The 24676-nt window shown below is 45.0% G+C and overlaps 7 protein-coding genes across 7 annotated transcripts; 6 read left to right on the top strand and 1 right to left on the bottom strand.

Annotated features, from left to right (window-relative positions):
• Positions 1-2413: 2413 nt before the first annotated feature.
• H6S33_004223 (uncharacterized protein) lies at positions 2414-3806 on the bottom strand (the record flags this gene model as incomplete). Its single annotated transcript, XM_044835936.1, has 7 exons — positions 2414-2452; positions 2666-3038; positions 3123-3136; positions 3232-3327; positions 3389-3453; positions 3510-3645; positions 3732-3806. 7 exons carry the CDS (start codon positions 3804-3806, stop codon positions 2414-2416), a joined length of 798 nt encoding a protein of 265 aa, XP_044690961.1.
• A 1123-nt stretch (positions 3807-4929) lies between these two features.
• On the top strand, positions 4930-5856 carry H6S33_004222 (uncharacterized protein; the record flags this gene model as incomplete). The annotated part of the gene is made up of 1 exon (XM_044835935.1): positions 4930-5856. One exon carries the CDS (start codon positions 4930-4932, stop codon positions 5854-5856), a length of 927 nt encoding a protein of 308 aa, XP_044690960.1.
• A 2733-nt stretch (positions 5857-8589) lies between these two features.
• H6S33_004221 (uncharacterized protein) lies at positions 8590-9585 on the top strand (the record flags this gene model as incomplete). The annotated part of the gene is made up of 1 exon (XM_044835934.1): positions 8590-9585. One exon carries the CDS (start codon positions 8590-8592, stop codon positions 9583-9585), a length of 996 nt encoding a protein of 331 aa, XP_044690959.1.
• A 33-nt stretch (positions 9586-9618) lies between these two features.
• Positions 9619-12876, top strand: H6S33_004220 (uncharacterized protein; the record flags this gene model as incomplete). The annotated part of the gene is made up of 1 exon (XM_044835933.1): positions 9619-12876. The coding sequence occupies one exon, from the start codon at positions 9619-9621 to the stop codon at positions 12874-12876; it is 3258 nt and encodes a 1085-aa protein (XP_044690958.1).
• Positions 12877-15160: 2284 nt separating this feature from the next.
• H6S33_004219 (uncharacterized protein) lies at positions 15161-18585 on the top strand (the record flags this gene model as incomplete). The annotated part of the gene is made up of 2 exons (XM_044835931.1): positions 15161-16680; positions 16737-18585. 2 exons carry the CDS (start codon positions 15161-15163, stop codon positions 18583-18585), a joined length of 3369 nt encoding a protein of 1122 aa, XP_044690957.1.
• Positions 18586-20578: 1993 nt separating this feature from the next.
• H6S33_004218 (uncharacterized protein) lies at positions 20579-21193 on the top strand (the record flags this gene model as incomplete). The annotated part of the gene is made up of 1 exon (XM_044835930.1): positions 20579-21193. The coding sequence occupies one exon, from the start codon at positions 20579-20581 to the stop codon at positions 21191-21193; it is 615 nt and encodes a 204-aa protein (XP_044690956.1).
• Positions 21194-21926: 733 nt separating this feature from the next.
• Positions 21927-22247, top strand: H6S33_004217 (uncharacterized protein; the record flags this gene model as incomplete). Its single annotated transcript, XM_044835929.1, has 1 exon — positions 21927-22247. The coding sequence occupies one exon, from the start codon at positions 21927-21929 to the stop codon at positions 22245-22247; it is 321 nt and encodes a 106-aa protein (XP_044690955.1).
• Between the last annotated feature and the right edge of the window lie 2429 nt (positions 22248-24676).

The following is a 24676-nucleotide window of genomic DNA, read 5'->3' as shown; positions in this document are numbered from 1 at the left end:
TTTCTTGCTTACAAAGCGAGGTTTCTCATGGGCCTAGCCCGCGGGGGTTCGAATCCCCCTCCTTTCAATACCTTTTTGCACTCTTTTGGCATGCACCGTGGATGGTTCAGCACTTCCCGGGGCGGGTAAAGACTTTTGCGCTCTCTGGAGTGGCGATTTGGTGAAGGTTCTGCTGTTGTAGCCTGTGGCTGAGGATATTTCAGGTTCCGAAGTTCCAGAGTAGAGTTCTCGAGTGACATCTCGTGCGTCTCTGGAACACCTCGAGTTCCACGTTGGAAACCGTACAAAAGCTCCACCTCGCCCCGCCGTTTAGACAGAATGTTTTACAATCGAGTGTACAGATCTCCCTCTGAATTACCCTCAACCATTGTTTCTGATCTGGCGCCCAGTGATTAACGCGGAAAGAAGATAAATGTAATCGGAACAAAAGTATTGATGGCAGGATGGCCGAGTTGGTTATGGCGCCAGGTTAAGGTATTAAAACTTTAACATCAATTCCTGGTTCGGAAACGAGCGTGGGTTCAAGTCCCACTTCTGTCACAAATTCATCTTTTTTTGCCCTTGGGCGTGAGGGTTTTTGTTTTCCTTTTCTTGAAGAGTTTTTTGTGGTGCATTAGCTTCATGTTAGCGCCGTAACTATCTGCCCGCAACCGGTAACGAGATCACCAAAAACCCCTTAGACGAGGACCGGAGATGCCTCAAACGTTTTTTTGGCATCTTTATTCTGCGTTGGAGGTTTGTTCAATTACTTGGAGCCTCAGAGGAGTTGCAGTTGCCGATCGCTTGGTATCGGGAATTGGGAGGATCTTTGATTGATCATTGACATCAGCCTATGCCTCACTCCAGCCTTTCGCTGGGGAGGTGTCTCACAAAATATCGATCCATAATATCATTTCTTCTATGATTTCTCTGGGCGCCTTTAGTAGCTCAGATAACAAGTCATAATGCAACTACAAAAGAATTGATCCCAGGAGGGATCAGAGAATTGCTGACAGAAGTGGGACCCGGGCCTTGCGCCATAACCAACTCGGCCATCTTGTCTTGGCGACAGGACCCGGGCCTTGCGCCATAACCACTCGGCCATCTTGGCGGAGAATTGCTGACAGAAGTGGGACCCGGGCCTGGCGCCATAACCAACTCGGCCATCTTGTCTTGGCGACAGGACCCGGGCCTTGCGCCATAACCACTCGGCCATCTTGTCTTGGCGACAGGACCTAGGCCTTGCGCCATAACCACTCGGCCATCTTGTCTTGGCGACAGGACCTAGGCCTTGCGCCATAACCACTCGGCCATCTTGCCTTGGCGTCTGCTGCTTAAAGTGAAATCTTTGTGCTACCGCCATCTGCAGTGGGTAATAAACTTCAGGCGATTCGCGATAAGTGGTTGCGGTATGAAGAGAAATCTCGAGTAGTAGGCTAATTATGGAGTATTGCTGTTTTCGATAGAGTTGTGGGTGTTGGAGTGTTGTGTGTTGTGTTCGAGACTGTGGAGTTCCGATAGTAGTATTCTCGATAATAGTATATCCTCGATTGTAGCATATAGTTGGGCAATCCCAAACAAGTCGGTACGGCAAATTTCTTCTCGATACAAGCATATTCTCGATAGTAACACACGAGAATCTGTTCCCGACTATTGCTGCTATCGAGACTCCACTATAATATTATAATTATCGGTGCCTGTGTCTCTGGATTAAGAAAGATGTTCAAGTTGCATGTAGTAAGTAGATTGTCCTAGTCCCTTTCTTTTTAAGGACAGTACTGTACAAGTAGTACGGTCTGTATGTCCATGGTCAACTAGTATAGTGATCGAATTCGGAAGAAATGTCATTTGCCGTTGAGAGTAGATATCCAAAAGAGTGACTTTTTGGGTTGTAAATGTTTTGATCAATGTTAGCGCCGAGTGATACCAGATTTATTATCTGCAGATAAGATACTGTAAGGGGAATGGGACTTACATACATCATTAATTGGGCCGGATGTTAATTACAACGGGTGGAAAAGATTTTGATTTTGATTTTTGATTTTTGATTTTCATAGGCCTTGCCCCGGCCCCTCAATTGTAGGCCCCGAAGTCGAGGGTGTTATTTAAACATGTATTCCTTGCTATAAAGAGCTCTACCGGAGCCTCATCCATGTCAAATGGCGTTGATCCATGATTGGAGACACTGTCAGAAATTAAGGCCTATCCAGGCTTTACTACTTGTCCTAGTATGTTGTGGGTTCGCATCACTGTTCTAGTGAACTTTGTAGTTTGTTTGAAAGATACGAGCGTAGTCCTTGAAGTACCATTTCAAGCTATAATTTATGTGTAGGATGTAGTGTGCTGTCTTCCAAACCACCGACAATTTCAAGTTCAACCCGGAGTGTAGAGAATTTCCAAGCTCTGACCATTCATCTCAACCTTGAAAACACTGCTATTGATAAAAACGACGATACGCCAACTGGGGGATAAACTAAGCCACATGGTTAGTTTGAAATTAAAATCTAAAATGTCGATATCTACCAGTTCAAACACTCCTCCACCTAGCTCCCCGGGTTCCTCCCCACCAGTCCCCCCACCAACACTCTCCTCGACCCCTCCCCAGCTGACACCACTCTCTACCGCCATACACAACCTGTACGATGCCAAAAGAGCCTATAAATTGACCACCTACCTGATAGCTTACCTCCACGTGCAGATTTACTACATGCACCATTTTAAACTTGACCTCCAGTTCCGCTACTGGCACAGTGTGCAAAACCCCCAACGTCAAGGTGAGCTTCAAACAAGTATTGATGAATGGCGAGCCCTTCTCACGGAGGCTAGGCGTTTCTTGAAGAAGGCGGGCAAGATCAAGTTCAGGCAGTGGATGCAGGTTGAGAGGGCAAGGGCCCGGGTAGCGATGATTCTTATGAAGGAGCAGATTTTTAGAGTGGCGGAGATGTATGTTACTTTGATAAAATTGAGGAGAGGTGGCTAAGGAGAGGTGAGTATGCCTGGAATTGTGCGGTGAACGCTGAATGCGATGTAGAGTGTCGAAGTTCATCAAATCGATCCTCCTAGGTGAGACTGTCAGATAGGGTACCAAGCGACGGCTAGCGAGTCTATCTGTGAAACCATGTCAGGGCGGTCTTCATTTTGACATCCACAGGTCGATCTGGTTGTTTTGTTGTTGTTAACTAGCTCATTAATTTAGGTTGAGCTGGTTTGAATATGATAGGGAAATCTGAACCAAGTTAACATCGAAAGTACATTAGACTTTGAAAATAGCAGACCGCGCTCGAGTTTGGCTAAACAGTAGTGAATTGACGGCGAAGATCGGGGGAAAATTCTCGAGTCCATCGATTGCTGTCTCCAGTTCGTCTCAGTACAGGAGCGAAGGGTTGCATTGCTTGTCTGCGCTACTTACCACCAAAGTACAGTACCTCTCGCCTTGCTCAGCTGAGTGGTGTTTTGAGCAGACGAAAGGCGGAACTAATCAAGACAAACTAAAACCAGCGGGACCAGCGGGGGACAAAGCTCGAGCCCACCGTATTGCCATAACCGCCGTCCTTTCTTCCGAGTCCCGAATCTTTGCTGAGGTTGGTTCGCGGTTTCCCGTTGGCCAATTGCGTTGTGATAGATGGATATTGTGAGGTCAATGGAGGTCTTGAGGTAAGGAGATACCTTGAGGTACGCCGTAAGCAGAGGTAAACAGATTGGCCCATAACTGGGGGAAATGTGTCCATAGGATTTTAGGGCGAAACCTTTACCTGCTGTCTGCAGCATCCAACAAGACTGTGTCCCGACTCCGCCAAATCTCTCCGTTTCTGATGTGGTTTCGTCATCGTGGGACAAGTTTCAGCGCGACCCTGTCTAGAAAATATACTCCGGGTTACCAGTAAAGGTCTGTCATGTATGAAGAAGATGGAACGGTTGAGACTAGCAAAGATGGTTGTTACTGTGGGACGTTGGTTCGAAAGACAAGTGCGTGGAGTAGCGTAATACTTCCATTAAAGCTTAAATACATGTAGTTTATAAAGACTGGGGTAAGCTGCAAGAATCAGACATGGGGGACCGGGGAGAAAAGGGGGGGGGGGGGTTGCGGAGGTGCACGGTTGCATCAGTAGAATTGATCACAAGCTATCACTCGGGGATGTTAGAGCAAGACAAATAAGTGTATTTACTGTGTACATATGTTCGCACGCAGTAGGTGATTGAGCTGAGGGTGTAAAAGCTCGAATGGGGAGCATTCTGAGCTGAGGGTGCAAAAGCTCGAATGGGGAACATCCTTAATATGGGTGGGTGTGGTTTGAAGGTGGGCGTAAATTTTGTCTGGGACTAAAAAGCTTATAAGCCGACAATTAACATTCCTCCTCACCCTCACCTACCAACTACCACTTGAGAGATTAGCTACTTTCAATCACAGCTTATTTCGAGAAGAAAAAAAAAAGTCTTAACGCAAGAACATCTGGTCATTATCAGTGGGCAAGAACTTGTTCCCTTGCGACCCCGAGGCCACTCACTCATCTTGGCAACAAGAGCAGGACCGACAGCCAACAACTTTGCCCAGCACCACCTCTACTAGCCTACTTCCAACTTCCCTTCCAGGAACCAACGATCCTTCTATTGTTTTGTGAAGCACGTATGTAAGTGCAATGACGTCTCCCCCTAGGCGGACTACAGTACCGCATTATTCTTTCAATGAGCTAACTATTCGCAGATGCTCACATCTAAATTAATTGATCTTGTTACCAAACCCCATCCTCTTCGAGTCTAAAAGGTAATCATCCAGCTGCCTAACATCTACTTTCGATAGTAGTATCTGTTGTTGCCCTATACTAACGGATATCCCTACGCTATAGATACTCGTACTACCCGTTCAACAGTTCTTCTCACATAAACACCACCGCTATCTATACCCCTAGCAGTACATCATAGAAAAACACATCGTCACCATCAGCTTTCATCATGCCTCCCAGACTTGACAAAGCTCGGGGACTTGAACGCCGTCCCATGGCATATCAAGTTCGCCTTCCCAATATTCAAGTTCAACAACCGACTTTCAAGAAGCTAGCCCCACAAGCATCCCAGAACTACAAGAAGGTCTCTCGACCAGCTGCATTCCCCCCAGCACCACCACCGCCGGCTAGCACAATGACATCTCTCATCGCTAACACCTCTCCTAAATACTTATATGTTCGCGACTGCGTCTGCTGCCCTGTCGGAACCACATCTCACACCATCGGCGGCATGGTCTTGAAAGTTGTCTTTCAGCCAGGCTGCGAGAAATGTGCGAATTGCACTTGCAAGCTGGTAGAGGTGCCTCAGGATCAGCCAAATCCGTGGAAACTTTTCTGGGATCTCAATGTTGATTGTGGATATTGTCATGCAACTGGAGAGAATGTTGAGCATGAGAGTATGGTGAAGGAGGAGAAGAGTTTCGACAGGAAGATTTGGGAGGCGTTTGTGTACACTGATGGCGCTGATGGCGCTGATGGGTTCATTGGTCCTGCAGATGTGGGAGGACAGAATCTTGACGTTGGCGCGGCGGGTGCTGCTTATTTGAACGAGGTTACTGGCCTGGGTGTGGCTACTAGTTTGAACGGGGTTACTGGTGACTTCGACGGTATCTCTATTTTGACTGAGGACCCCGAGAACGACCCATTTGCAACCTATTTTGCAGAGACTGGACCTGTGGTCCTTACGAATAGCGGATCTGATGATGAGCGTTGGCTCGATTCTGAGGACAGTGATACCGAGATTGAGAGTGTCAAAGTAGTTGATGTTGTTATCGCTGGGGGTGGGATAAAGTCAGAGAAGCATGTGAATCAAAGAGGGGTGCGGCTTACATGGAAGGGCTTATATGGTGATTGGCGGGGTTTGTTTGGGTATTGAGGAAGTTATGATATGATATTGTCGGATGCGACGATTTGAAGAAGATAGAGGTTAATATTCCAGCTGAACTAGTAGTTTATGGAACGCTCGAATATGAGAATTAGTTAACTTACTAGCAGAAGAGGATATAATAAATCTTCTCATTAATAAACCCAATTAACCATGTGCACGCTCTTGTACATTTGTGAGATAAACAATTCGAAACCATCAAAGAGAAGTGAAGTTTTCTCACTGTATTTGAGTTTCACTTTGATATAAGATAAGTTTAGCGCAGGAATAGAATGGGTGACAACATTTTTTAAAAAATATAATCTTGGGTACGTACTATACATACATTACATTCTCTTGTAACTGATGACGAGAAAAAAACCCTGGATAAGATGAAGATATATTAGCCTGAGCGATTTCTGATTTTCATGTCTTGTAATTCTTATTCTATCACTGGACGTATATAAGGTACGTATCATGGCATCAGATGTTCTAAGGTCTGCAGAGCGTTAAGATACTGTATAAAACAATAAGTTTGCAATTGGTGAAAAGTAAATGAAGTACAGAGTAAGAGCCGGATGTTCAGTTGTGATGTCTGCTTGAGGTCACCATGTTTCATCTGGCTTTCTTCCCCATGGGGCCCCCAATACCAAACAATATCCCGGTTTCAATAAAATGAAGTGCAGTGGCCACACGCAAATATATAATCAAAACATCAACTCGGTGAGGCATGGAATTTACCCTCGATGACAACAACATCGGGGAACGGTCCATCCACCTCCATAAAATCACAAACATCTTTCTCAGTCGTATTAATCGCAACTAAACACATCAGATACAACTCTAATCTTGACTTCAAGAAATGAAATTACCTTTTAACACTTCTTGCTCTAGGCAGAACTTTTTCATACACGCCGGCCAAGAACTACCATCCTCCTTGAAGCATGTGCATATATTATCGCTAACTGGAAGTTTATAGCATTCTGGTGGGGTTGGTTTATGGTTACAACAAATAACCTTTGTATACAGTTAGCTACAGTCCTTCCGCTGCATATAGTAAATGACCGGTCATGAGCGCATAGGATACTTACAGCCCAGCTCAGAGCTGCAACGTCATGACGGACAAATTTGGCTTCTGTATAGCAGAGCCTGAGAAGAACAAGTGTGATTAAACGAATAGTATTGGTATAAAGCATCGATCTTAGAAATATGGCAAGAGGGTCCTAAAGACGAGATTTCCGTATTGCAGTTAATATTTGGATGACGAAGAGAGAAAAGTCAAGGAGGAGAAACAATCCCCGGCGGGGGACCTAGAAGGTGAAATGTTGCCCGAATACGTGGCGTGTGCTTCCTTAAAGGTTAAACACCAAAATGTACCTAATACAGTACATGGCGGATCAGACGTACATTTAGACAACAAAGCATCCATTCCAAAAAATAACAAGTTTCAGAAGTTCTCAGCTAGGTATCGCTCAACTTTATCAAAGTCTGGTTCTAGGTCTGTACTTTTGACTCCCGGGGGATCACAAACAGACCGCAGCAGAACAAAATACGAGAAAAATACTCCGCTTATCATCGACAATTATAGGATACCATCACCTTCTAAAATCAACACTGCTTTACTAATCGTAGAAAGCTAACATCGAAAAACAAACTTGTACATGGGTAGATATAAGTATCTAGGACCTTCTCGCTATAACCCGAACTTACCATCAACACTCTTACTTTCACGTTCGAAATTATATAGATACACCCACAACTGCATACAAACTGGAACCTAAGCCCTCCCGTCTCTCTCAACTAGGAAGCCAAATGACGAACGTTGTACGAATAAACCCCTATAAAGACCCCTATAACGCCAGCTATCGCAGTAGTAGATGGGATAAAGAAAGTGACTACGACGATAGATGGGCATGTAGTACAGAGTTCACAGATTCGCTGACCCATCTACATCCCGACCCGAATTTTGTTCCTTTCAATGAGAATTCCAAAAGGAAGGTATCAAAATTTGTTAGGATGAAGGGATTAGCACGGGCTGTGTGTAGGTGGTGGCGGGGAAAGGTATGGAGGAGAAGGCCGTAAAGGTTTATTAAATAACATTCATAAGAATACAACGATGGAGAGGTAAAAGGGAGTTTAGGCTTGATATCCATCGCTTGTATAACATAAATGACGGAGGAGGCGGTATACACATCTCGAGGACATCGAAGCATACATGTAATCCCAAATTTATAAAAGAGACGTCCTGAACAACTGTTTTTTCAATATGAGGAAGGGATCTTACTGTTGCAAACGAGCAAGAAACTCTCTCGTCTTTACCAGTATGACTAAACATAAGAGTTATATTAAGGCTAGGATAATCATTTTTCTTTTGTATATTTTGTAAAAATATGGCATTGCGACATCGGTTATGTATGGTAATTACTCATGTATAAGGGATGACTCATAGTTGAAACAAGGAGGCTTAGCGCTAGGATTATGTAATCAGGGGATCACGTGGTACTAAGAACTATCTGTATATAAGGAGCAACAAACTCCCATAGTTGTCGTTGGAACTCAGCGGCGCAATAGTATCTTCTTTGCACTATAAACATATTCCTCACAAAGGTCACGTGTTCAAACCCTCCTCAAGTCGTCTATTCTCCCACACTCCAATTCACAGGTTATGAGCCCGGGTTCTGCCAAATAGAATCCGCACTACACCATCGCCACCTCGCTTAACTCAACAACACTTCATACAACATCATGCCTTCAGAAGGAGAATCGTCATCCAAGGCTGCTGAGATCAAACCCTCAGAGACAACAGCCACCAGTAACATTCGTCTCAAGTTTGATGGACTCCCTAAGCTACAAGGGCAATCCAACTACCAAACTTGGGCGAGTGCCTGGAGGATAACGTTCGACGCTGTAGACTGGTGGGAAGCGTTGAGCATCGAGAACCCCGACGAGAATGACACCGAACTCAGCAAAACCGAGATAAAGAAGGCTCGTAAACAAATGCACAGCCTTCTCATCTCTGCTGTATGCGAAGAAATACAACCAACAGTCGTCTCCGCCGAAAATGCATTCTACGCATGGAAGGCGCTCAAAGACCTCTACGATCGTGTCTCACCCAACACCACGATCACCCTCCTCAGCCGCGTCCTAGACACGAAGATGCAAGAAGGCGGATCACTGACCGAGCATCTCGCGACCTTCGATGCGAACTGGAATACTCTCAAGTCCAGATGCCAAAGCGCAGATCACAAACTCGCTCAGGCTCTCCTACCCCTCACCAAATCCAACGAAGCCATGGCGGCATTCCTCCTAAGCTCGCTACCCAAATCGATGAGCAACGTTGTAGACAACATCCAGACCAAACAGGATGTCACCTACGAAGACGTACGCCAACGACTACAGAACCTGGATGAGGTAGCCCCTCAAACAGGGAACAAAGTGCTCCATACCAGGAGTACCACAAGCGACAAGGAATGCACCTGGTGCAAGAAAAGGGGACAGCCTTACAAAGGCCACGAGTACACGGAATGCAGAAAGCTCAAAGAACAGAATAAGAACAGAAAGGGAAGGAGAAAGGACAACTCGGCATCGGTTGTAGTAAATGACTCTACAACCACTATCTGTATGGTACGCCACGACATCTCCCAACCCCTTACTTGGATCCTTGATTCTGGAGCGACCTCTCACGTCACACCCTTCAAAGACCAACTCATCGACATCCGACCTCACACCGGCAACGTCTGAACAGCTGATGGAACCAACCACGTTGTCACCGGAATGGGAAGCGCTAGTTTCAGCTGCCACCTTCCCGATGGAAGTAGATCTTCCATACTCCTCACCGATGTGCTGTTGGTCCCAACCTTGGGAAATGTGGGATTGGTCTCTGAAACCGTGCTCGACAAAAAGGGATTTAGAACGGAGTCAGGAGGAGGAAGAAAGTTGGTTACAAAAGAAAAGAAAGGAATAATTTGGGCAAAATTGGAGAAGGGGCTTTGGAATGTACAAGTAGTTAGCAATACAGTTCGTTTGACCACTTACGATGAATGGCATCAAGCGTTAGGCCATCCTGCGACACTAGAAAACTTGTATCACGACATTCAAAGGCTGCCTCCCAAACCAGAAAGTTTCCACTGCAGTCAATGTGCACTATCAAAAAGCGTACACAAGAAACCTGCACCAATTAGTACTAGATCCAAACGACCATTCGAACTAATCCACTCAGACCTATCTGGAAAGTTCAGTATACAGTCACAAGGAAAAGCTCAGTACTATATGTCCTTCATCGATGATTTCACCCGCTTCGCATGGATATACCTCCTGAAACAGAAAGAAGACGCAAAGAAGGCCATCAAGGACTACGTTACAAGGATCGAGAAACAATACAGTACAACAATACTGAGATTCAGAACGGATGGTGGCGGTGAATACATCAACAAGGACATAACGAACTACTTCGACTCACAAGGAATAGTTCATGAACAGACTCCCCCATACACTCCTGAATCTAATGGAGTTGCAGAACGATTCAACAGGACGGTAACCACAATGGTCAGGTGCATGATCATGGACCATCCTAAGTCGTTATGGGGAGAAGCATACGCAACAGCTGTCTACCTCAAAAACAGGCTACCTCACAGTACGCTTAAAGGAAAGACCCCCTTTGAAGCCCTGAAAGGAACCAAGCCAAGTATACAACACCTTCAGCCATTCGGTAAAAAATGCTATGTCCACATCCCAGAAAACTCTAGGCCAGCAGGAAGCAAACTAGCACCCCGAGCGTATGAAGGAATCATAGTTGGATACTCAGACAGTGATAAAATATACCGTATCTGGATAGGAACACAACATAGGGTAATTGAAAGTCGGGACGTCACATTCCCCCCTCCTGAATCAGGGGAAGTCTCAGTGGAACTCGACTTCATCCCCAGCCTGAAACCAGAAACGGCAAACGCACCATCAGACGACGGATACGAATCAGAAGACAGGTCTGATCCAGAACCCGAGTCAAATGCAATCGAAGAGAACCGTACAGAAATGCCAGGATTGTTCCCGGAATCACCGGAACTGGTTAGAAAACCACCACCGGCTACACCAGACAAGGGAAAACAACCTGCCGTACCTATGGGACAACCGCGAGACCCAAGAGACAACTGGGAGAAAATTCCAGCACCAGTTGTACCATTCAAAGGCTTCAAAGGAAAACCACTTGTGTCAACGACACCCAAAGGTACACCACCACAACCTCCAAAACGATCAGATCGAATACGCCAGCGAAAAAATAGAGAAATTGAAATGGAAGTACGAAGGAAAGAGTATGACGAGAAGGTATTAGAACAACAGAAGTTACTTACAAGTTATATCGAAGATGTGAAAGAAAATGGCCCAGGAGACGAAGCCACTGAACAAGAATTAATCGATCAATACAAAGAAGACTTCAGACGTTATAGGGCTGAGTTAGACACGGAATATGGAGACATATCCAAACTCCCCCCGAACTACCAAATACACCTCGTAACAGAACCTTCCACCTTCAATCAAGCTATGCAGAGCGACGATCAACACCTATGGAAAAAGGCGATACAGACTGAGAAAGACGCCCTTGACAAAGCCCACACCTGGGATATTGTCAACAGACCATCCAACCGAGCAGTAGTCAAAGGAAAATGGGTATTCAAAGTGAAACACAACGCGGACGGAACAATCGAGCGGTACAAAGCAAGGTACGTTGCTAAAGGCTTCACCCAAGTACAGTACCAAGACTACGATGAGACCTTCGCCCCCGTTGCACGATATGATTCTCTACGACTCCTACTGGCACTAGCTGCACACAACGGTTGGATACCACAACAAATGGACGTCAAGTCAGCCTTCCTGTATGGTGTACTCAAGGAGGAAATCTACATGGAACTGCCTGAAGGCTACAGGCAGGACAACAAGGTTTGTAAACTTCGAAAATGCATATACGGACTAAAGCAATCACCCCGTGAATGGTATGCTTGCCTAGCAGACTCCCTTCAACGGAAAGGATTCGTCCCAGCCAAATTCGACCCATGTGTCTTCATACATAAGAACCACCATCTATACATATCGGTGTATGTAGATGACATCATGATATTCGGACCCGACTCCCCATTCAGAAAAGAAATCAGACAACTACTCAAGGCAGATTTCGAATGTACGGATCTCGGTAATTCGAAGTTCATATTGGGAATAGAAATAACGGTAACCAACAACGGTATCACACTATCACAACGCGCATACATCAACAAGATCCTGGATAAATTTGGAATGAGTAACTGCAAACCAGTTGGCACACCACTCGAACCGAACCTCAACCTTCACAAAGGCGAACCGGAAGACCAAATCGAGAAACCAACTGAGTACCAATCCATAATAGGATCACTGATGTACGCGAGTATAGCTACCAGACCTGATATCACCCATGCCGTTACCGCTCTCTCCCAGTACTCCTCATGTCCAACCGAGGACCACCTACGAGCAGCCAAGCGAACTCTCCGTTACCTCAACGGAACCAAAGACTGGAACCTGTTCTACCCGAAGGGGAATACTAGAACACTCGACGGATTCTCAGACAGTTCCTACGCTTCAGACCTAGATGACAGAAAATCGTTCTCAGGATACGTGTTCAGACTAGGGAAGTCAGCCATCAGCTGGAGAAGCCGGAAGCAGAAATCAGTCGCAGTCTCAACAACAGAAGCCGAATACATGGCCCTGTCCCTCGCAGCTCGACAACTGGTATGGATTCGTAATGCCTTGCTCGAACTCCAACAACAATACCAGTACTTCATACACGCCGACAACACAGGTTCTATTGAACTCTGTCGGAACCCACGCATCCACGATCGGTCCAAGCACATCGACGTTCACTACCACTATACACGTGAACAACTCGAAGTCGGAACCTTCGAAATCCTCTACGTCCCTACCGAAGACAATGTCGCGGACATAATGACCAAAGGACTACCAAAACCAGCTCACCAAAAATTGTCAGAATTGATACGATGTGGCAAGTGAGGGGAAGTGTAAAAATATGGCATTGCGACATCGGTTATGTATGGTAATTACTCATGTATAAGGGATGACTCATAGTTGAAACAAGGAGGCTTAGCGCTAGGATTATGTAATCAGGGGATCACGTGGTACTAAGAACTATCTGTATATAAGGAGCAACAAACTCCCATAGTTGTCGTTGGAACTCAGCGGCGCAATAGTATCTTCTTTGCACTATAAACATATTCCTCACAAAGGTCACGTGTTCAAACCCTCCTCAAGTCGTCTATTCTCCCACACTCCAATTCACATATTTCACAATTTCTTCTTCCGGGCTATGATGAAGCACAGGGCCTACGAAATCTAGTAATAACTAGAAGCCATCGAAAGTTAAATGAGCTCACAGGAACAATAAAAAGGGAAATTATGCATGCATGATCCTATGGGCTTTGAGGAATTTCTTAAACCTACCATTTATTAGATGGAAATAGACTTAGGTTTTCTTACTTAGGGATATCCGGTGGTTTGGGTGGTTACAAGTTAAATAAGAAATCTAGAGATGGTATGCAAAAACTTTCCTTTCCCTGTCTGTACTTTGGTAAGAAAAGGGCCTAGGTGCACGATTTAAAACTTCGCGGCGTCAACTCGGTATCATGATTGACACTTATCTTCTTTCAGCCACCGAATAATGAAACATGGTTGGAATTATAACACAGGCCGGCCATCTCGGCCATAAAAAGTAGAAAAGTGAATTTAACGTTCATAACCCCCTCTCCTCCCTTCCTTCTCTTAACTTAAGCATGTAGCTTGACAATACCCCCCCATTTTAGAATAACGGCTTTGGAAATCACAGGACTGCGCCTCGTACCCGTACCATGATAAACATAGCTAGGTACTGATCAAAGCTAGCCATAATTGATTCCCAGAAAGATGCCACCCAGCATTCATCACACTCGTCTCGTCAAGCGGATTCCAGTGATAGGGCTCAACCTTGGTATCAAGCACTACCCATTCTCCATGATCATTCAGCACTCCCTGTTGTACCAATGCAATATTCGGGCGTGGTGCAACACCCCCTTCCATTGTGTGTAAAATAAATAGGTGACCGATTAGCTTATATGTGGGAACGAGATGTGTAGTGTGAAAGCATGTATTCTCTTGACCGAAAGTGCGTAAATGAGATATATGTACCGTCAACATATCCTTCTGTCGCTTTTGAAAACGATTAACGAATGTATCTCGCGATCGGACGGACCAGAAGAGAGCTTTCCTATGAAATGGAATGCTCCTCCTTTGAGTCCCTTCGTAGTTGTTAATCGGGATAGCTTGAGGCGGAGCGGCAGGACTTGTTCGGACTGATCTTTCGGTATTACGGGGATCATTTTGTAGTGTAGCTCCATCGAAATGTGGAGTAGGTTCTTGAGAGGGCTTCCAAGTTGCTGATGCCTCGTCAAACCAAACATTATACTTCTTATTGTACCATCCCGACTTACCAGACGAATTTCGGCCACGGACGATGTTCCGTAGGTACCTGGTGCGCTCGAGACATGGCCTTTCACCTGAGCCACCCCACCCTTCTGTTTGGGATACAGTAGTTGCGGTGCTCATACTACTTCTATCATTCTCATAAACACATTCGGTACTGCCCATAGGGGTGATTGAGGTATCGGCTCTGGGTTCAGCGTGTGACTTGTGCTGTTTGTAGGTTTCAGCCATGGAGGCCAGCGTTTGGGTGCTTGTTAGCGTTGCCTTTAATGGATGGATAATAGATAATTTGTATTATGTATAGGTGAATACAGGTGATGTACATACAGAGTGATGTTAGAAGGTCCGATTAGATGAAGTTCCGTAAGGTGTTGCTGGCTACATGTAACTACAAGTAGGAAGTAGAGATGCGACGCACATGTAGTTCCTTACGGTGGTCTCGACCACGTACAAGGTTAGCATACATGTATGTACCATGGTCAGTTAGTGGTTAGTACATGTATGTAGGCACATATTTCGATTCTTGCTCTAAATCCCCACTGTGTAATACGTAGCATCTTTTGCACACTTCCTGCTATTTTTCTTAACGTTATTTCCATCATCCATTCTATTGCTAGTTCCATCAAAATTGTCCGAATCCGCAACAGTTTGTGCGCCCGAGAGTATTGTTTCTTCAGTCTCTTCAATTTGTGCGCTGCTTTCGTACTTTAGATTTTATTCGAATTTGCATTATCATTTGGCAATTGGTATGAAGTTGTTCCCAATATATATGCTGACTGGGTCAGAAATCTAAGTCAACGCGAGGCTGATCAGATGACAGAGAATGCCTTCAGGCCAAAGACCTCATCGAGCTGCTATTACTGAGGCGGCGTATCAGAAATCACTTTATGTGGCACCTCTTAGGCATAAATCTCCGTCCCTCCCGGTGCTAAGGGCGCCCAATATGCAAAATCTCAATTTTCACCCTCTCGGCCTTCAGCCACTCAATTCTTTCAGGGCCAAATTACCAACACGTGCCTTTGCTGAAAAGGTGACCGAAGACACGGATCCGGCACCTCGACCGCTAAGCATCAGAAAACTTCGAAAATCGCCTTCATTGCCTGTGGGCCGGGAATCAAAACAGGTGCACTTTCCTCGACGGCCACCGCCACAATCTAGAAGCTTCCTTGGAGTTGCTTTTCCACCGCAACCGAAGCAACGTAGCAGCTCCACGGGTGTTTTGCTAATAGATAAAAATAATACCAACAAACAAAGAACTGGGAAAGAGACTTTACGAAGATCCTCTACTGCTAGGACTGATAAAAAGAGAGACCTTCCTGGTGCAGGTATGGCATGGTTGCAGAGGCCACGGAATTCTCGACAACCCGGCGGCGTACCTACTACCGGTTCTCAGGATTCTTCAACTAGTAACTCTCTCGATGATTACACACCGACCCCGGAGTCTGGTTATGTGACGGCCCCCACACACCACTCTCCGACAGAGCCAGGAAGTCGGAATAGCAGCGGGGATGCAACAGCCGGGAGTTCATATAGAACACGTTCTTATGGGTCAGCAGAAGTGAAAATTGAAAACTCACCAGATCAGATCGAGACAGATGTTGTACAACATGGGAAAAAGGGATTCAAACTTCGCAGGGCTTCAAGCACAGGAGCACATGGATCTAAGAAAAGGGTAGATTCAAAGTCAGCAAATGCTTCATCTGAACCAATCGAAAAAATTGCTTCGAAGGGATGGAAGGATAAAGTTTTCTCGAGGGACTTTTTCACTCGAGTTGGTGGTGGTGGGGCAAACGTTCCGAAAAAGGAAACTAAGTCAAAAGTAAAGGAAAGGAGCAGTAGTAGCTCTTCTGCAACAATGGTAACAACAATAAAAAATATAGTAGCTGTGGAGCCATTAAACGATGGAGAAAAGTCGACCTCCGTGAACCGTGTTCTTTTGAAAACCAGCCAGAGCTGGTGCGAGCCAGGGACCTTGAGGAAAGCAAATGACATTAGCAGGGCGCACTGGGATGCTAATAGTGAGAGCAATAACACCGGGAATTTCTTGGGAGAAGGAAATAAGGGGAACTTTAATGATAGTGTTCTCGGCATATTTGAAGGAAGTACCGGTGGTATGACTCGGACCAGATTAAAGAAAACAGGTCAATGGAAACCTCCGATGTTACAACTTCAAATGGAAGTCGTCTCAGAGACGGAAAAAGTCCCAATATCCTACCCGGGGTCGCAAGGAACTGAGAAGGCCACCTGGATATCAATAGAGCTAGATGCTTCCGTCGACGGCGGCGCTGAGGGATTCCAAGGAAGCAAAGTTGGACTGGATGTAGGAATTCTAATCGATACCTCGTGAGACATTCCTTTCATTTAGGGCGTAGGGTCAGTCATCCACTAATTGTTTAAAGTGCCTATACATCGAGTGCATCATTTGCGAGTATGAAGATTCACGCCAAGAAACTCGTTGAAGCAATGGAAACATCGCGGGATAGAGTTGCTGTTATGACCTTTCCTACAGGATCATCAATCACAGGAATCACGGCAGTAAGGCCGGATACAGTACAAGTGCTGAACTCTTCCGGAAGCGTTGCGAAAAAACAGCTTATTGATGACATCGCAGTACTCACACAGAATAAATGGTGCAGCGATCCCGTGTCACGAAATGTCCGCTCAGCGATCCAAGCTTCGATAACGAAGTTAAAAGGGATGCCCCTTGACACAACACGCTACGGAACACGCAGACACGCCCATCTATTTCTGTTGACAGCTAGATTGGACGACGGTGAAATAGAGCTGGTTCCTGAGGTGTTCTTTGGCGAGATACAAATTCATGTCATTGGTATTGGACCTCTATTTTGGCCAAGAAGTGAGATGGGGGCTTCAGGATGGTGTGTTCCAACTGCATCACTGGGGCCACGTCCCAATCTAGAAGACAAACGATTAAGTACTTACAAAGAAAAGGGCAAGGAAATCAAGAAAGAGATAAAGGTTGAAGAGATGATCCGCCTCTTGAGGACAGCAGTTGATTTAGGCATTCTATACGATGTTGTAATCGATCTTATACCCGGAGAAAATTGTGCGGTGCGAGCGGTAATGGGAGAAGTGCGGTTTCCAAAATTCCTTCCAGGAGAGAAGAGAACTCTCTTAGTACAAGTTCACATCGGCGACATTGCGTTGCCTGATATTGTGAATTGCTGTGAAGACGAGGTTTTACCCCGGTGGTTTCACCTTGAGAGACAGCTGGAGGCAACTCTCGGAGAACTACAGACTCGCCTTTTAACGGTCAGGGCGACATATCGCCATACAAACTTCTCAGAATCAACATCGTTCTCTACCGAGCGTCACGTAGAGGTTTCACGATTCACCGAGGATTCATTATGGAGATTTTCTCCTACAGGGAATAAGCTTGTTGATAAACAGGAATCGCCACCGATCTCACCCATGACCGCAAAAGACTATGTCAAGAAGGTCTTAATTCAACGTGTAGCTAGTATGCATAGTAACCCAACCCAGGCAATAAAGGCAGTACAAGAGATAACGAATGGGACGCCGACATGGAGTATCGACCTCACTGATATATCGAAGGAGCTTGAATACAGAGAAAGAGTCGAGAAGAAGTTTAGAGATACGAGAGAGTCAAATTATTCCGGGTATAGGCTAAGCTATGATACCGAGAACAAGAGAGATAGCTACGACCTTGCAGAGAGTGGGTGGGACTGCGGTGCAGCCTGGTTGTCGAGCTCCCAAACATTTCCCGATAAACCAACGGGTATTTCTTTCCAGACACTACCTGTCACGCCTGTGGATCTCGATTATCGATACCGCGGAAGTAAAGAACTAAGAAATGAGGACAGAGCACCATTCATTGCCGGTATCGACTCATCTCCGGAAACAGAACTTCCGGATGATATGGAACCGGCGGATGAAGCCCAACGTATTTGGCTTGAAATGAAACTCCGTCAAAGAGGTTTCAGCAGTGGAAGCATAAAGCGGCGATCTATGAGATCCAAGCAAAGCAGTCCTGTCTACGTCAGACCGCCATTAGATGACCGGTTCGGCATTAAACAGCATGGTGATGTCCTCAGTACAGTTTATGTCTCGGGAAATGCATCCGAAGATGATAGCGAGCGTGAAAAAGATACACAAGGGCCAGCTGAAAATGTGGAATGGAGCGATAGCTCGGTGCAAGATACTCTCAAAAGTTTGATGACCTTGCGTGATGTCAGGGAGACAGACTTTGGACCATGGGCGATGTGAAAAGACGAGACGATTTGGGCACAAAGTGTTTAATTACTATTCTGATTATCCCTTCTACTTCTGCACTTTCTAGAACCGTTATGCATCTTCCCTATGATTATCTGTTCTTACAGATAGTGAGAGAGGGTATCGATTGGGAGTGTTGAGCGAGCGCTGAATGAAAGGGAGATAGATGAGAAATAAAATCCAAACTTAAAATATTCTTAGTATGGCCGGGTTCGGGGGGTAGAAATGAGAAATGGACCGTTCAATTCTTAGTAGTGAATTTAGAATATGAACCTTTTCTTTGCCAGTAACCCCATATAACTCGAATCCTACACCATCTCCGCCATCCAGACAATGTAAAGCCATTTTTGCGCTCGTCCATCTAATTTTCAAACCTTGTTTCTTTCTGTTCCCCATAACATTTCTAGTGACCACAAAATAACTTCGAACACGGTGTTCCTTGGGCATATTATGGAGGATTGGAACGTACGCTGTTGACGGTTCTTTAAGTTGTGGTTTTGAGAAGATCCAGCTATGGACTTCTCATTTACATCTAGCATACGTGAGACCCATGTAAATAACATGTATGCAGTTTATCCTACTCTGGTAACTCCCCAAAGTACTAATTTGAATTCACTTTCACCTTGTAGATGCTACGGAAAACTTTATAACTTCGTATTAAGTAGCCTTAAGGTATTAAATAATATATACACCCTATTTTATCCACAGGCTCATGGGCGTATGGTCTAGTGGTATGACGCCTCATTTGCAATGGCAACATTGAAAATTGAGGAGGTCCCGGGTTCAATCCCCGGTCCGTCCAGTCTTTTGTTGTTGTTTCTTTTTGCAACCTTTTGAGTGCCACTTTTACCATCTGGAGGTGGCGGTGATACTAAGACAGGTCATTCTAAGATATTTCAAGAAACGAGTCAATAATTAAATACACATATATCGAGCTCTCTGTGCGGTGATCTACGTGTTTTGATTTGGGAGTGGGTGTTCCTATGCATGAACCCGGCCATGTGTTGTGCGGATCCGGGGAAGGTGACCGAGTTTTGTTTCTAGCTCCACTTGGCGATCCACTCCACAACCTGATGCACCGTATCATAGCAACGTATGATCAAACGGAAAATTTGAGACCATTTAAATACAGTAGCATGGGTATTTGCATATTTTCCCTCCAAGTAAGCTGAGTGGAACTCGTTGCTTTATAATCATGAAATATCACTCGAAGTGCTTTTCCCGGGGTTTGAGTATCAATATGTTGAAAGAAGGCTCCCATGGTCTTGGACGATATGTATATGGACGGACTAGGAGGATTTTTGGCGCCGATTCACCGGCATTATCTCTTCTATAAACGCTTCGAAAAGGAGCTCTTTTATAAGCATGACATAAACCTTACCAAACACTTAACCAAATTATAGGATTATAAGGAGCGTATTCACCAAAACAAGGCCCTGATAAGCGTGATTTAAGCATGTTTTAAGGATAAAGTAAGACTGAAGTAACCCTTAAAAAAGAATTATATACTTTAGAGGTCGTTATAAAACTTATGGTCAAAGTAAGGCTTATTTTATTACCCGTTTCGGCGGTGGTGCATCTGCTGCTTTCCTTTTTTAGGATCGACGATAACTGCCTGTTCTCTGAAAGAGTCAATCTACGAGGAGCGTTCAAGTTAGATATATCAGGCACTTAAATTTTGTCACTCGCACACCGGCAGTCAGTCGAGGTTCATATGAGTTAGATAAAAAGAAAAAAGAAACAGTCGAGACTCATGGCATATCACTCGTACTAATCGCGCTTCACTCATTTTCAAACGTACCGAATCCGATATATATGTTTTGAAATATTCGCGATAAAGTACCTATTCAAGACTGTGCATGAGTTCGTAATAATCTGTATGAAAAGCATATCGACTATGTTATTATTCAACCTTAATTGATATAAAGACGACCTAGCTTACCAAGTCAAAAATATAATTTGATCAACACACACACACGAAGTAACAATGGCTGAACACTCCAAGACCCCAGGACCAGAATCCACAAAACCACACACTATACCCCGCACAATGCGAGTCTTCCCAAGCCACCCCGTCGTTTCAGTATCCGTAAGATATCACAACCCCGCAAACACCAGTGTGCCAACAATCCAAATAACACCTCCCACGCCACCACCCCCCGAAACTACGGCCATCGAAGTAGAGAGAACTGAGCCAATGGAGAGAGCTTACACCTTGACCATGATGCAGGAAGTTCAACCCGAAGAACACGAGTACCGCGAAGAGACCGGGTATGGGAAGAAGGAACAGAAAGGCGCTTTTGGGTTGGCTATGAGGAAGGTGTCAGCTAAGATGCATATTGGAATACTTGATGAGGTAGCGAAGAATATTGGAGACGCTATGACTAGGCCGTGGGTTATCGGGTGCGGGTGTGAGGACGCCGAGGACGCCGAGGACGCTGGGGATGAGGGGAAGAGGATCATTGGGATTGGGAGATATCTTTTTGAGGTGAAAGAAGATGAGAGTGCTGGGGGAGCGGATAGGAAAAGTGGGGCAGCGGCCGGAGGTAGTCATGTAAAGAAGAGGGGTGGGGAGGGGAGTTGTGGTGGGGGTAAATCGTGATGGGGTGGAAATTCTTGACGGTGAGGAGACTCGTGACGGGGAGGGGAATCGTGGAGGTGATGGTGGTAGTAAAGGAGGTTTTAGGCGGCACAAATTCTGTGGATCTTGAAGTCGAAAAGTAATAGGAAGAGTTCGAGCGAGCGCTTGAAATTGAGAAGTTTTAGCGAGTAATAGATTACTAATTCTAGGAAAAAGAAAATTTGAGAAATGAAAAAGAAAAAGAAAAGAGAAAAAACTCTGGGTTGCAATTGAGGACCCGGCCCTAGTAGAAAGTATGAAGATCGGGAGTTAAGTATCTATAGCTAGTGAATTGCAGCATTGAGCTAGATATAATGGCGATTTGATTCGCTTTCTCAATATATTAATACCCGGGCCCAATATTACATCATATATTACTGAAATGGTTTGAACCCGAATAATTAAAGGAACCATATGAGGATACTAATTACTTATTCATGCAACGTGGACCTACTAGTAATCCTTAAAAGGATTCAAGAATCAGCACGCGCAGCGATCTCGGCGGTATAAGGCTGAGGACGCGCAAGAAATTTTTCTTACCAGCGTCCCCCTCATTGACCCTCCCCGCAACCTTGAAAACCCAACCGCCATGAAACCAAAACACCATGCAACCCGCCATCTTGAATCCGCCACAGCAAGAGATTAATGATAAAATCAACTCCACCGCCCTCATTAATTCCTCACCATTTACTTCACCGCCACCGCCACCGCAGCCATGACCAGCACCACTTCTGTTCTCAGCGCCACCGGCTCTACTACCAGCGGACTCATAGATGAATCTCAAGATGATGATTCGCAATCGGCCATCGGTTACTATCAACCTAAGCGGAAGAGCTCCACAAGAGGCTTGAAAAAGAGGATTCTCAAGAAGCTAAGACTTAAAAACTATGAAAAGTGCTGTCCTTGTGCGTCATGTGGGAATGTAGTTAAACAATATACGCTTGTTTACTATACTGTTGGAAATAAACCTGCGAAGTGGAGGATTGGGGGGATTATTGATGTTTTCGACCGAATAACACGGCGGGTCACAATATAACGCGATTGAGAAGAACCGCGCCAAAAACCGCAGAGGATAACGATGAAAGCTCTACCCCGGTAGCATAGCTGAGCACAAAGCTCGATGGATTACTTCGTTGAACCAGTAATAACCAATGGGTTAGGGTTGTGGCGGAACCAACCCCCACAGCAGAGAAGCTGGGAACGACACCCAGTACTTCTTTTGTATATTTCTCCTTTGTCTATACGCATGTTTCTTTCTTATATCTTCCTTTTCATTTTCATATATATGAGTAAAATACTCTATGACTTACGATGCTTACGAATAACCTCACGACTTTAACGAAAATAAATATATATAAACTCATGACTTCATTTGAGATTACAGCTCTCTAACTATGCTATTTGTTGCAAAATATTTGATAACAGTGAACTTGCCCTCTCAATTGTATGTTATATCGTTTACTCTAGTGCAACTAAATTCGTAACCACTTATGTAGGAACAAATATGAGGATAGATACAGATTTCGTACCTGATGATGCGCTGAGAAGAGAAAGAGAAAGAAAGCGAGCTGACAGGTAATAGATAGGACAGGAGCTACTTTTGGCTCCCCCATAAGCCTGAACACCTGGCAGGTAGAAGCCCTCTTTCCTCACGTTTGACATCAAGGATCGACGATAGTATCACGAAATACAAAAAACAGAAAGGATCAAAAACATGATCACTGATAAACTATCCAACATTAGAAACCTCTGCTCATATATCGCCATGGCATTAGTCCGAATCCCGAATTAAACCCGATACCTCCCTTCGAGTCCGGTTCTGGATTGTGAGTGAGTTTAGACATTTTGCCAGCTATCATTTGATGACCGTTAGTCAATGATCGATGTGCATATATTTAGGACAGTCAAGTGTTACAGAGGAAAACTTACTAGTTAGCGGAAAATCCAGGAGGATAATTTTGAGAATCCGGGAACAAAAATGCCGCGTCCGGCGCCCCCAACTAAGTGACCCGACTTCCCCAAACCGAAGCACGCTCCCTCATTCTATCCCACCACTTGGTATTTTGTTTATTCTCAGGAAAGGATTGATAATACTGGTATAATTATGTGATGGCCTCTTTGTCGGAAAGATTTTGTTGAGCTTTTAGGCGTTCTTTTCTAGCTTCAAAAGTGCGGGAGAAGTAGTGAACAAACAAGATATGAACATCCAAGTAAGATAAGATTGCCGTTTCTCTGAAGATTGCAATATCATGATAAGGGATATGGTTTGATTGGGCCCAGGAGTGCCCAACCCGTATGACTTATGGACTGCTGAGACCTTCACGCCTCTCATATATATATAGACCGAATTCTGTTCAAAAGTATTGTGCTATAGTTGAAGAAAACCAAGATATTCGGCAGGTTCGGTAGTCCCAAAGATAATCGTCGATAATTATCATCCGGCAGCACGCACGCACACAATTCATGAAGCTGTAAACTAATGTGGGCACGTTCTCGATAAACACGTCAATCAAGTATAACTAGGCTGAACGGAATCTCACGATATATTCGGCACGCCTGAAGGACTAGAAGAAACTCCATATTTCTGAAGAGGTATCTTTGACCTTTTTGTCGTACTTTGACGAAACTATGGGAAACAATTACTGACTGCAGCCGGAATCATGATTTTTGCAGTATTCGCCATCAAGCTTTTCCCGACTGGCTGAACATGTCCGTGATCACCTCTTGTTCGTACATCTTTCTGTTTTTCTCTCTTTCGAATGCGAATTCGTCCATGGAGCTGCTATTCCGATCCTCGGTGCTTACGATAAAATTTGTGATACCTGAGCTGGTCATATATATCGGCGGTGGTCATTGGCCCTTCCGGCATCAGCAAGTCCAACTGTTGCCACTAGATGTTGAGTCGAGCGAGAAATGATTGGTTTCAAAGGAGAAACCCACACATCCTTTGGTGGGAATAGTGATTTAAGGAGGGCAAAACGGTTCGGATCCTCCAGTTTGGCCAGGTTTTCGTCCCTTTTGAAGGTTTGGTAGAGATACGTATACCCAAGCTTAAGGCTCCAACTAGTCATATTCAACGCGGTGTTCTTTGCGTTGACCCCTGGTTCTGGCTAGAGTGGCCTGCCTCGAATGATCTCTCAAGAGAATTAGAGAAGGAGAGCAGGATCATTGAGGATTGTTACTTTCAATCTCTGAAGTCCACCAAACCACATATCACGGTGAGTCCCCCCAAGAACAACACCCAGATCCTAGGGATTGAAAACCGTGAAGAGGAGAAACCCCAGGATTTCGAGCTTGGAGCGCCTTGGGTATATATCTTGCAGAAGACAATATAATAGCCACCGCGTCCACTCATATATACCAGCAGATTCGATATATATCGAACCAAGATATATACCGCATCGTCTGCATTGAGTCGGCCCGTATACAGTTTTTCTTCAGGGAATCGGAGCCATAACACGGCCG

Source organism: Morchella sextelata (genome assembly GCF_020137385.1).
Source record: "Morchella sextelata strain SCLS chromosome Unknown scls_17, whole genome shotgun sequence".
NCBI classification, from domain to species: domain Eukaryota; kingdom Fungi; phylum Ascomycota; class Pezizomycetes; order Pezizales; family Morchellaceae; genus Morchella; species Morchella sextelata.
Note: the sequence above shows the minus strand (reverse complement) of the source record. Positions and strands in the feature narration are given on the sequence as shown.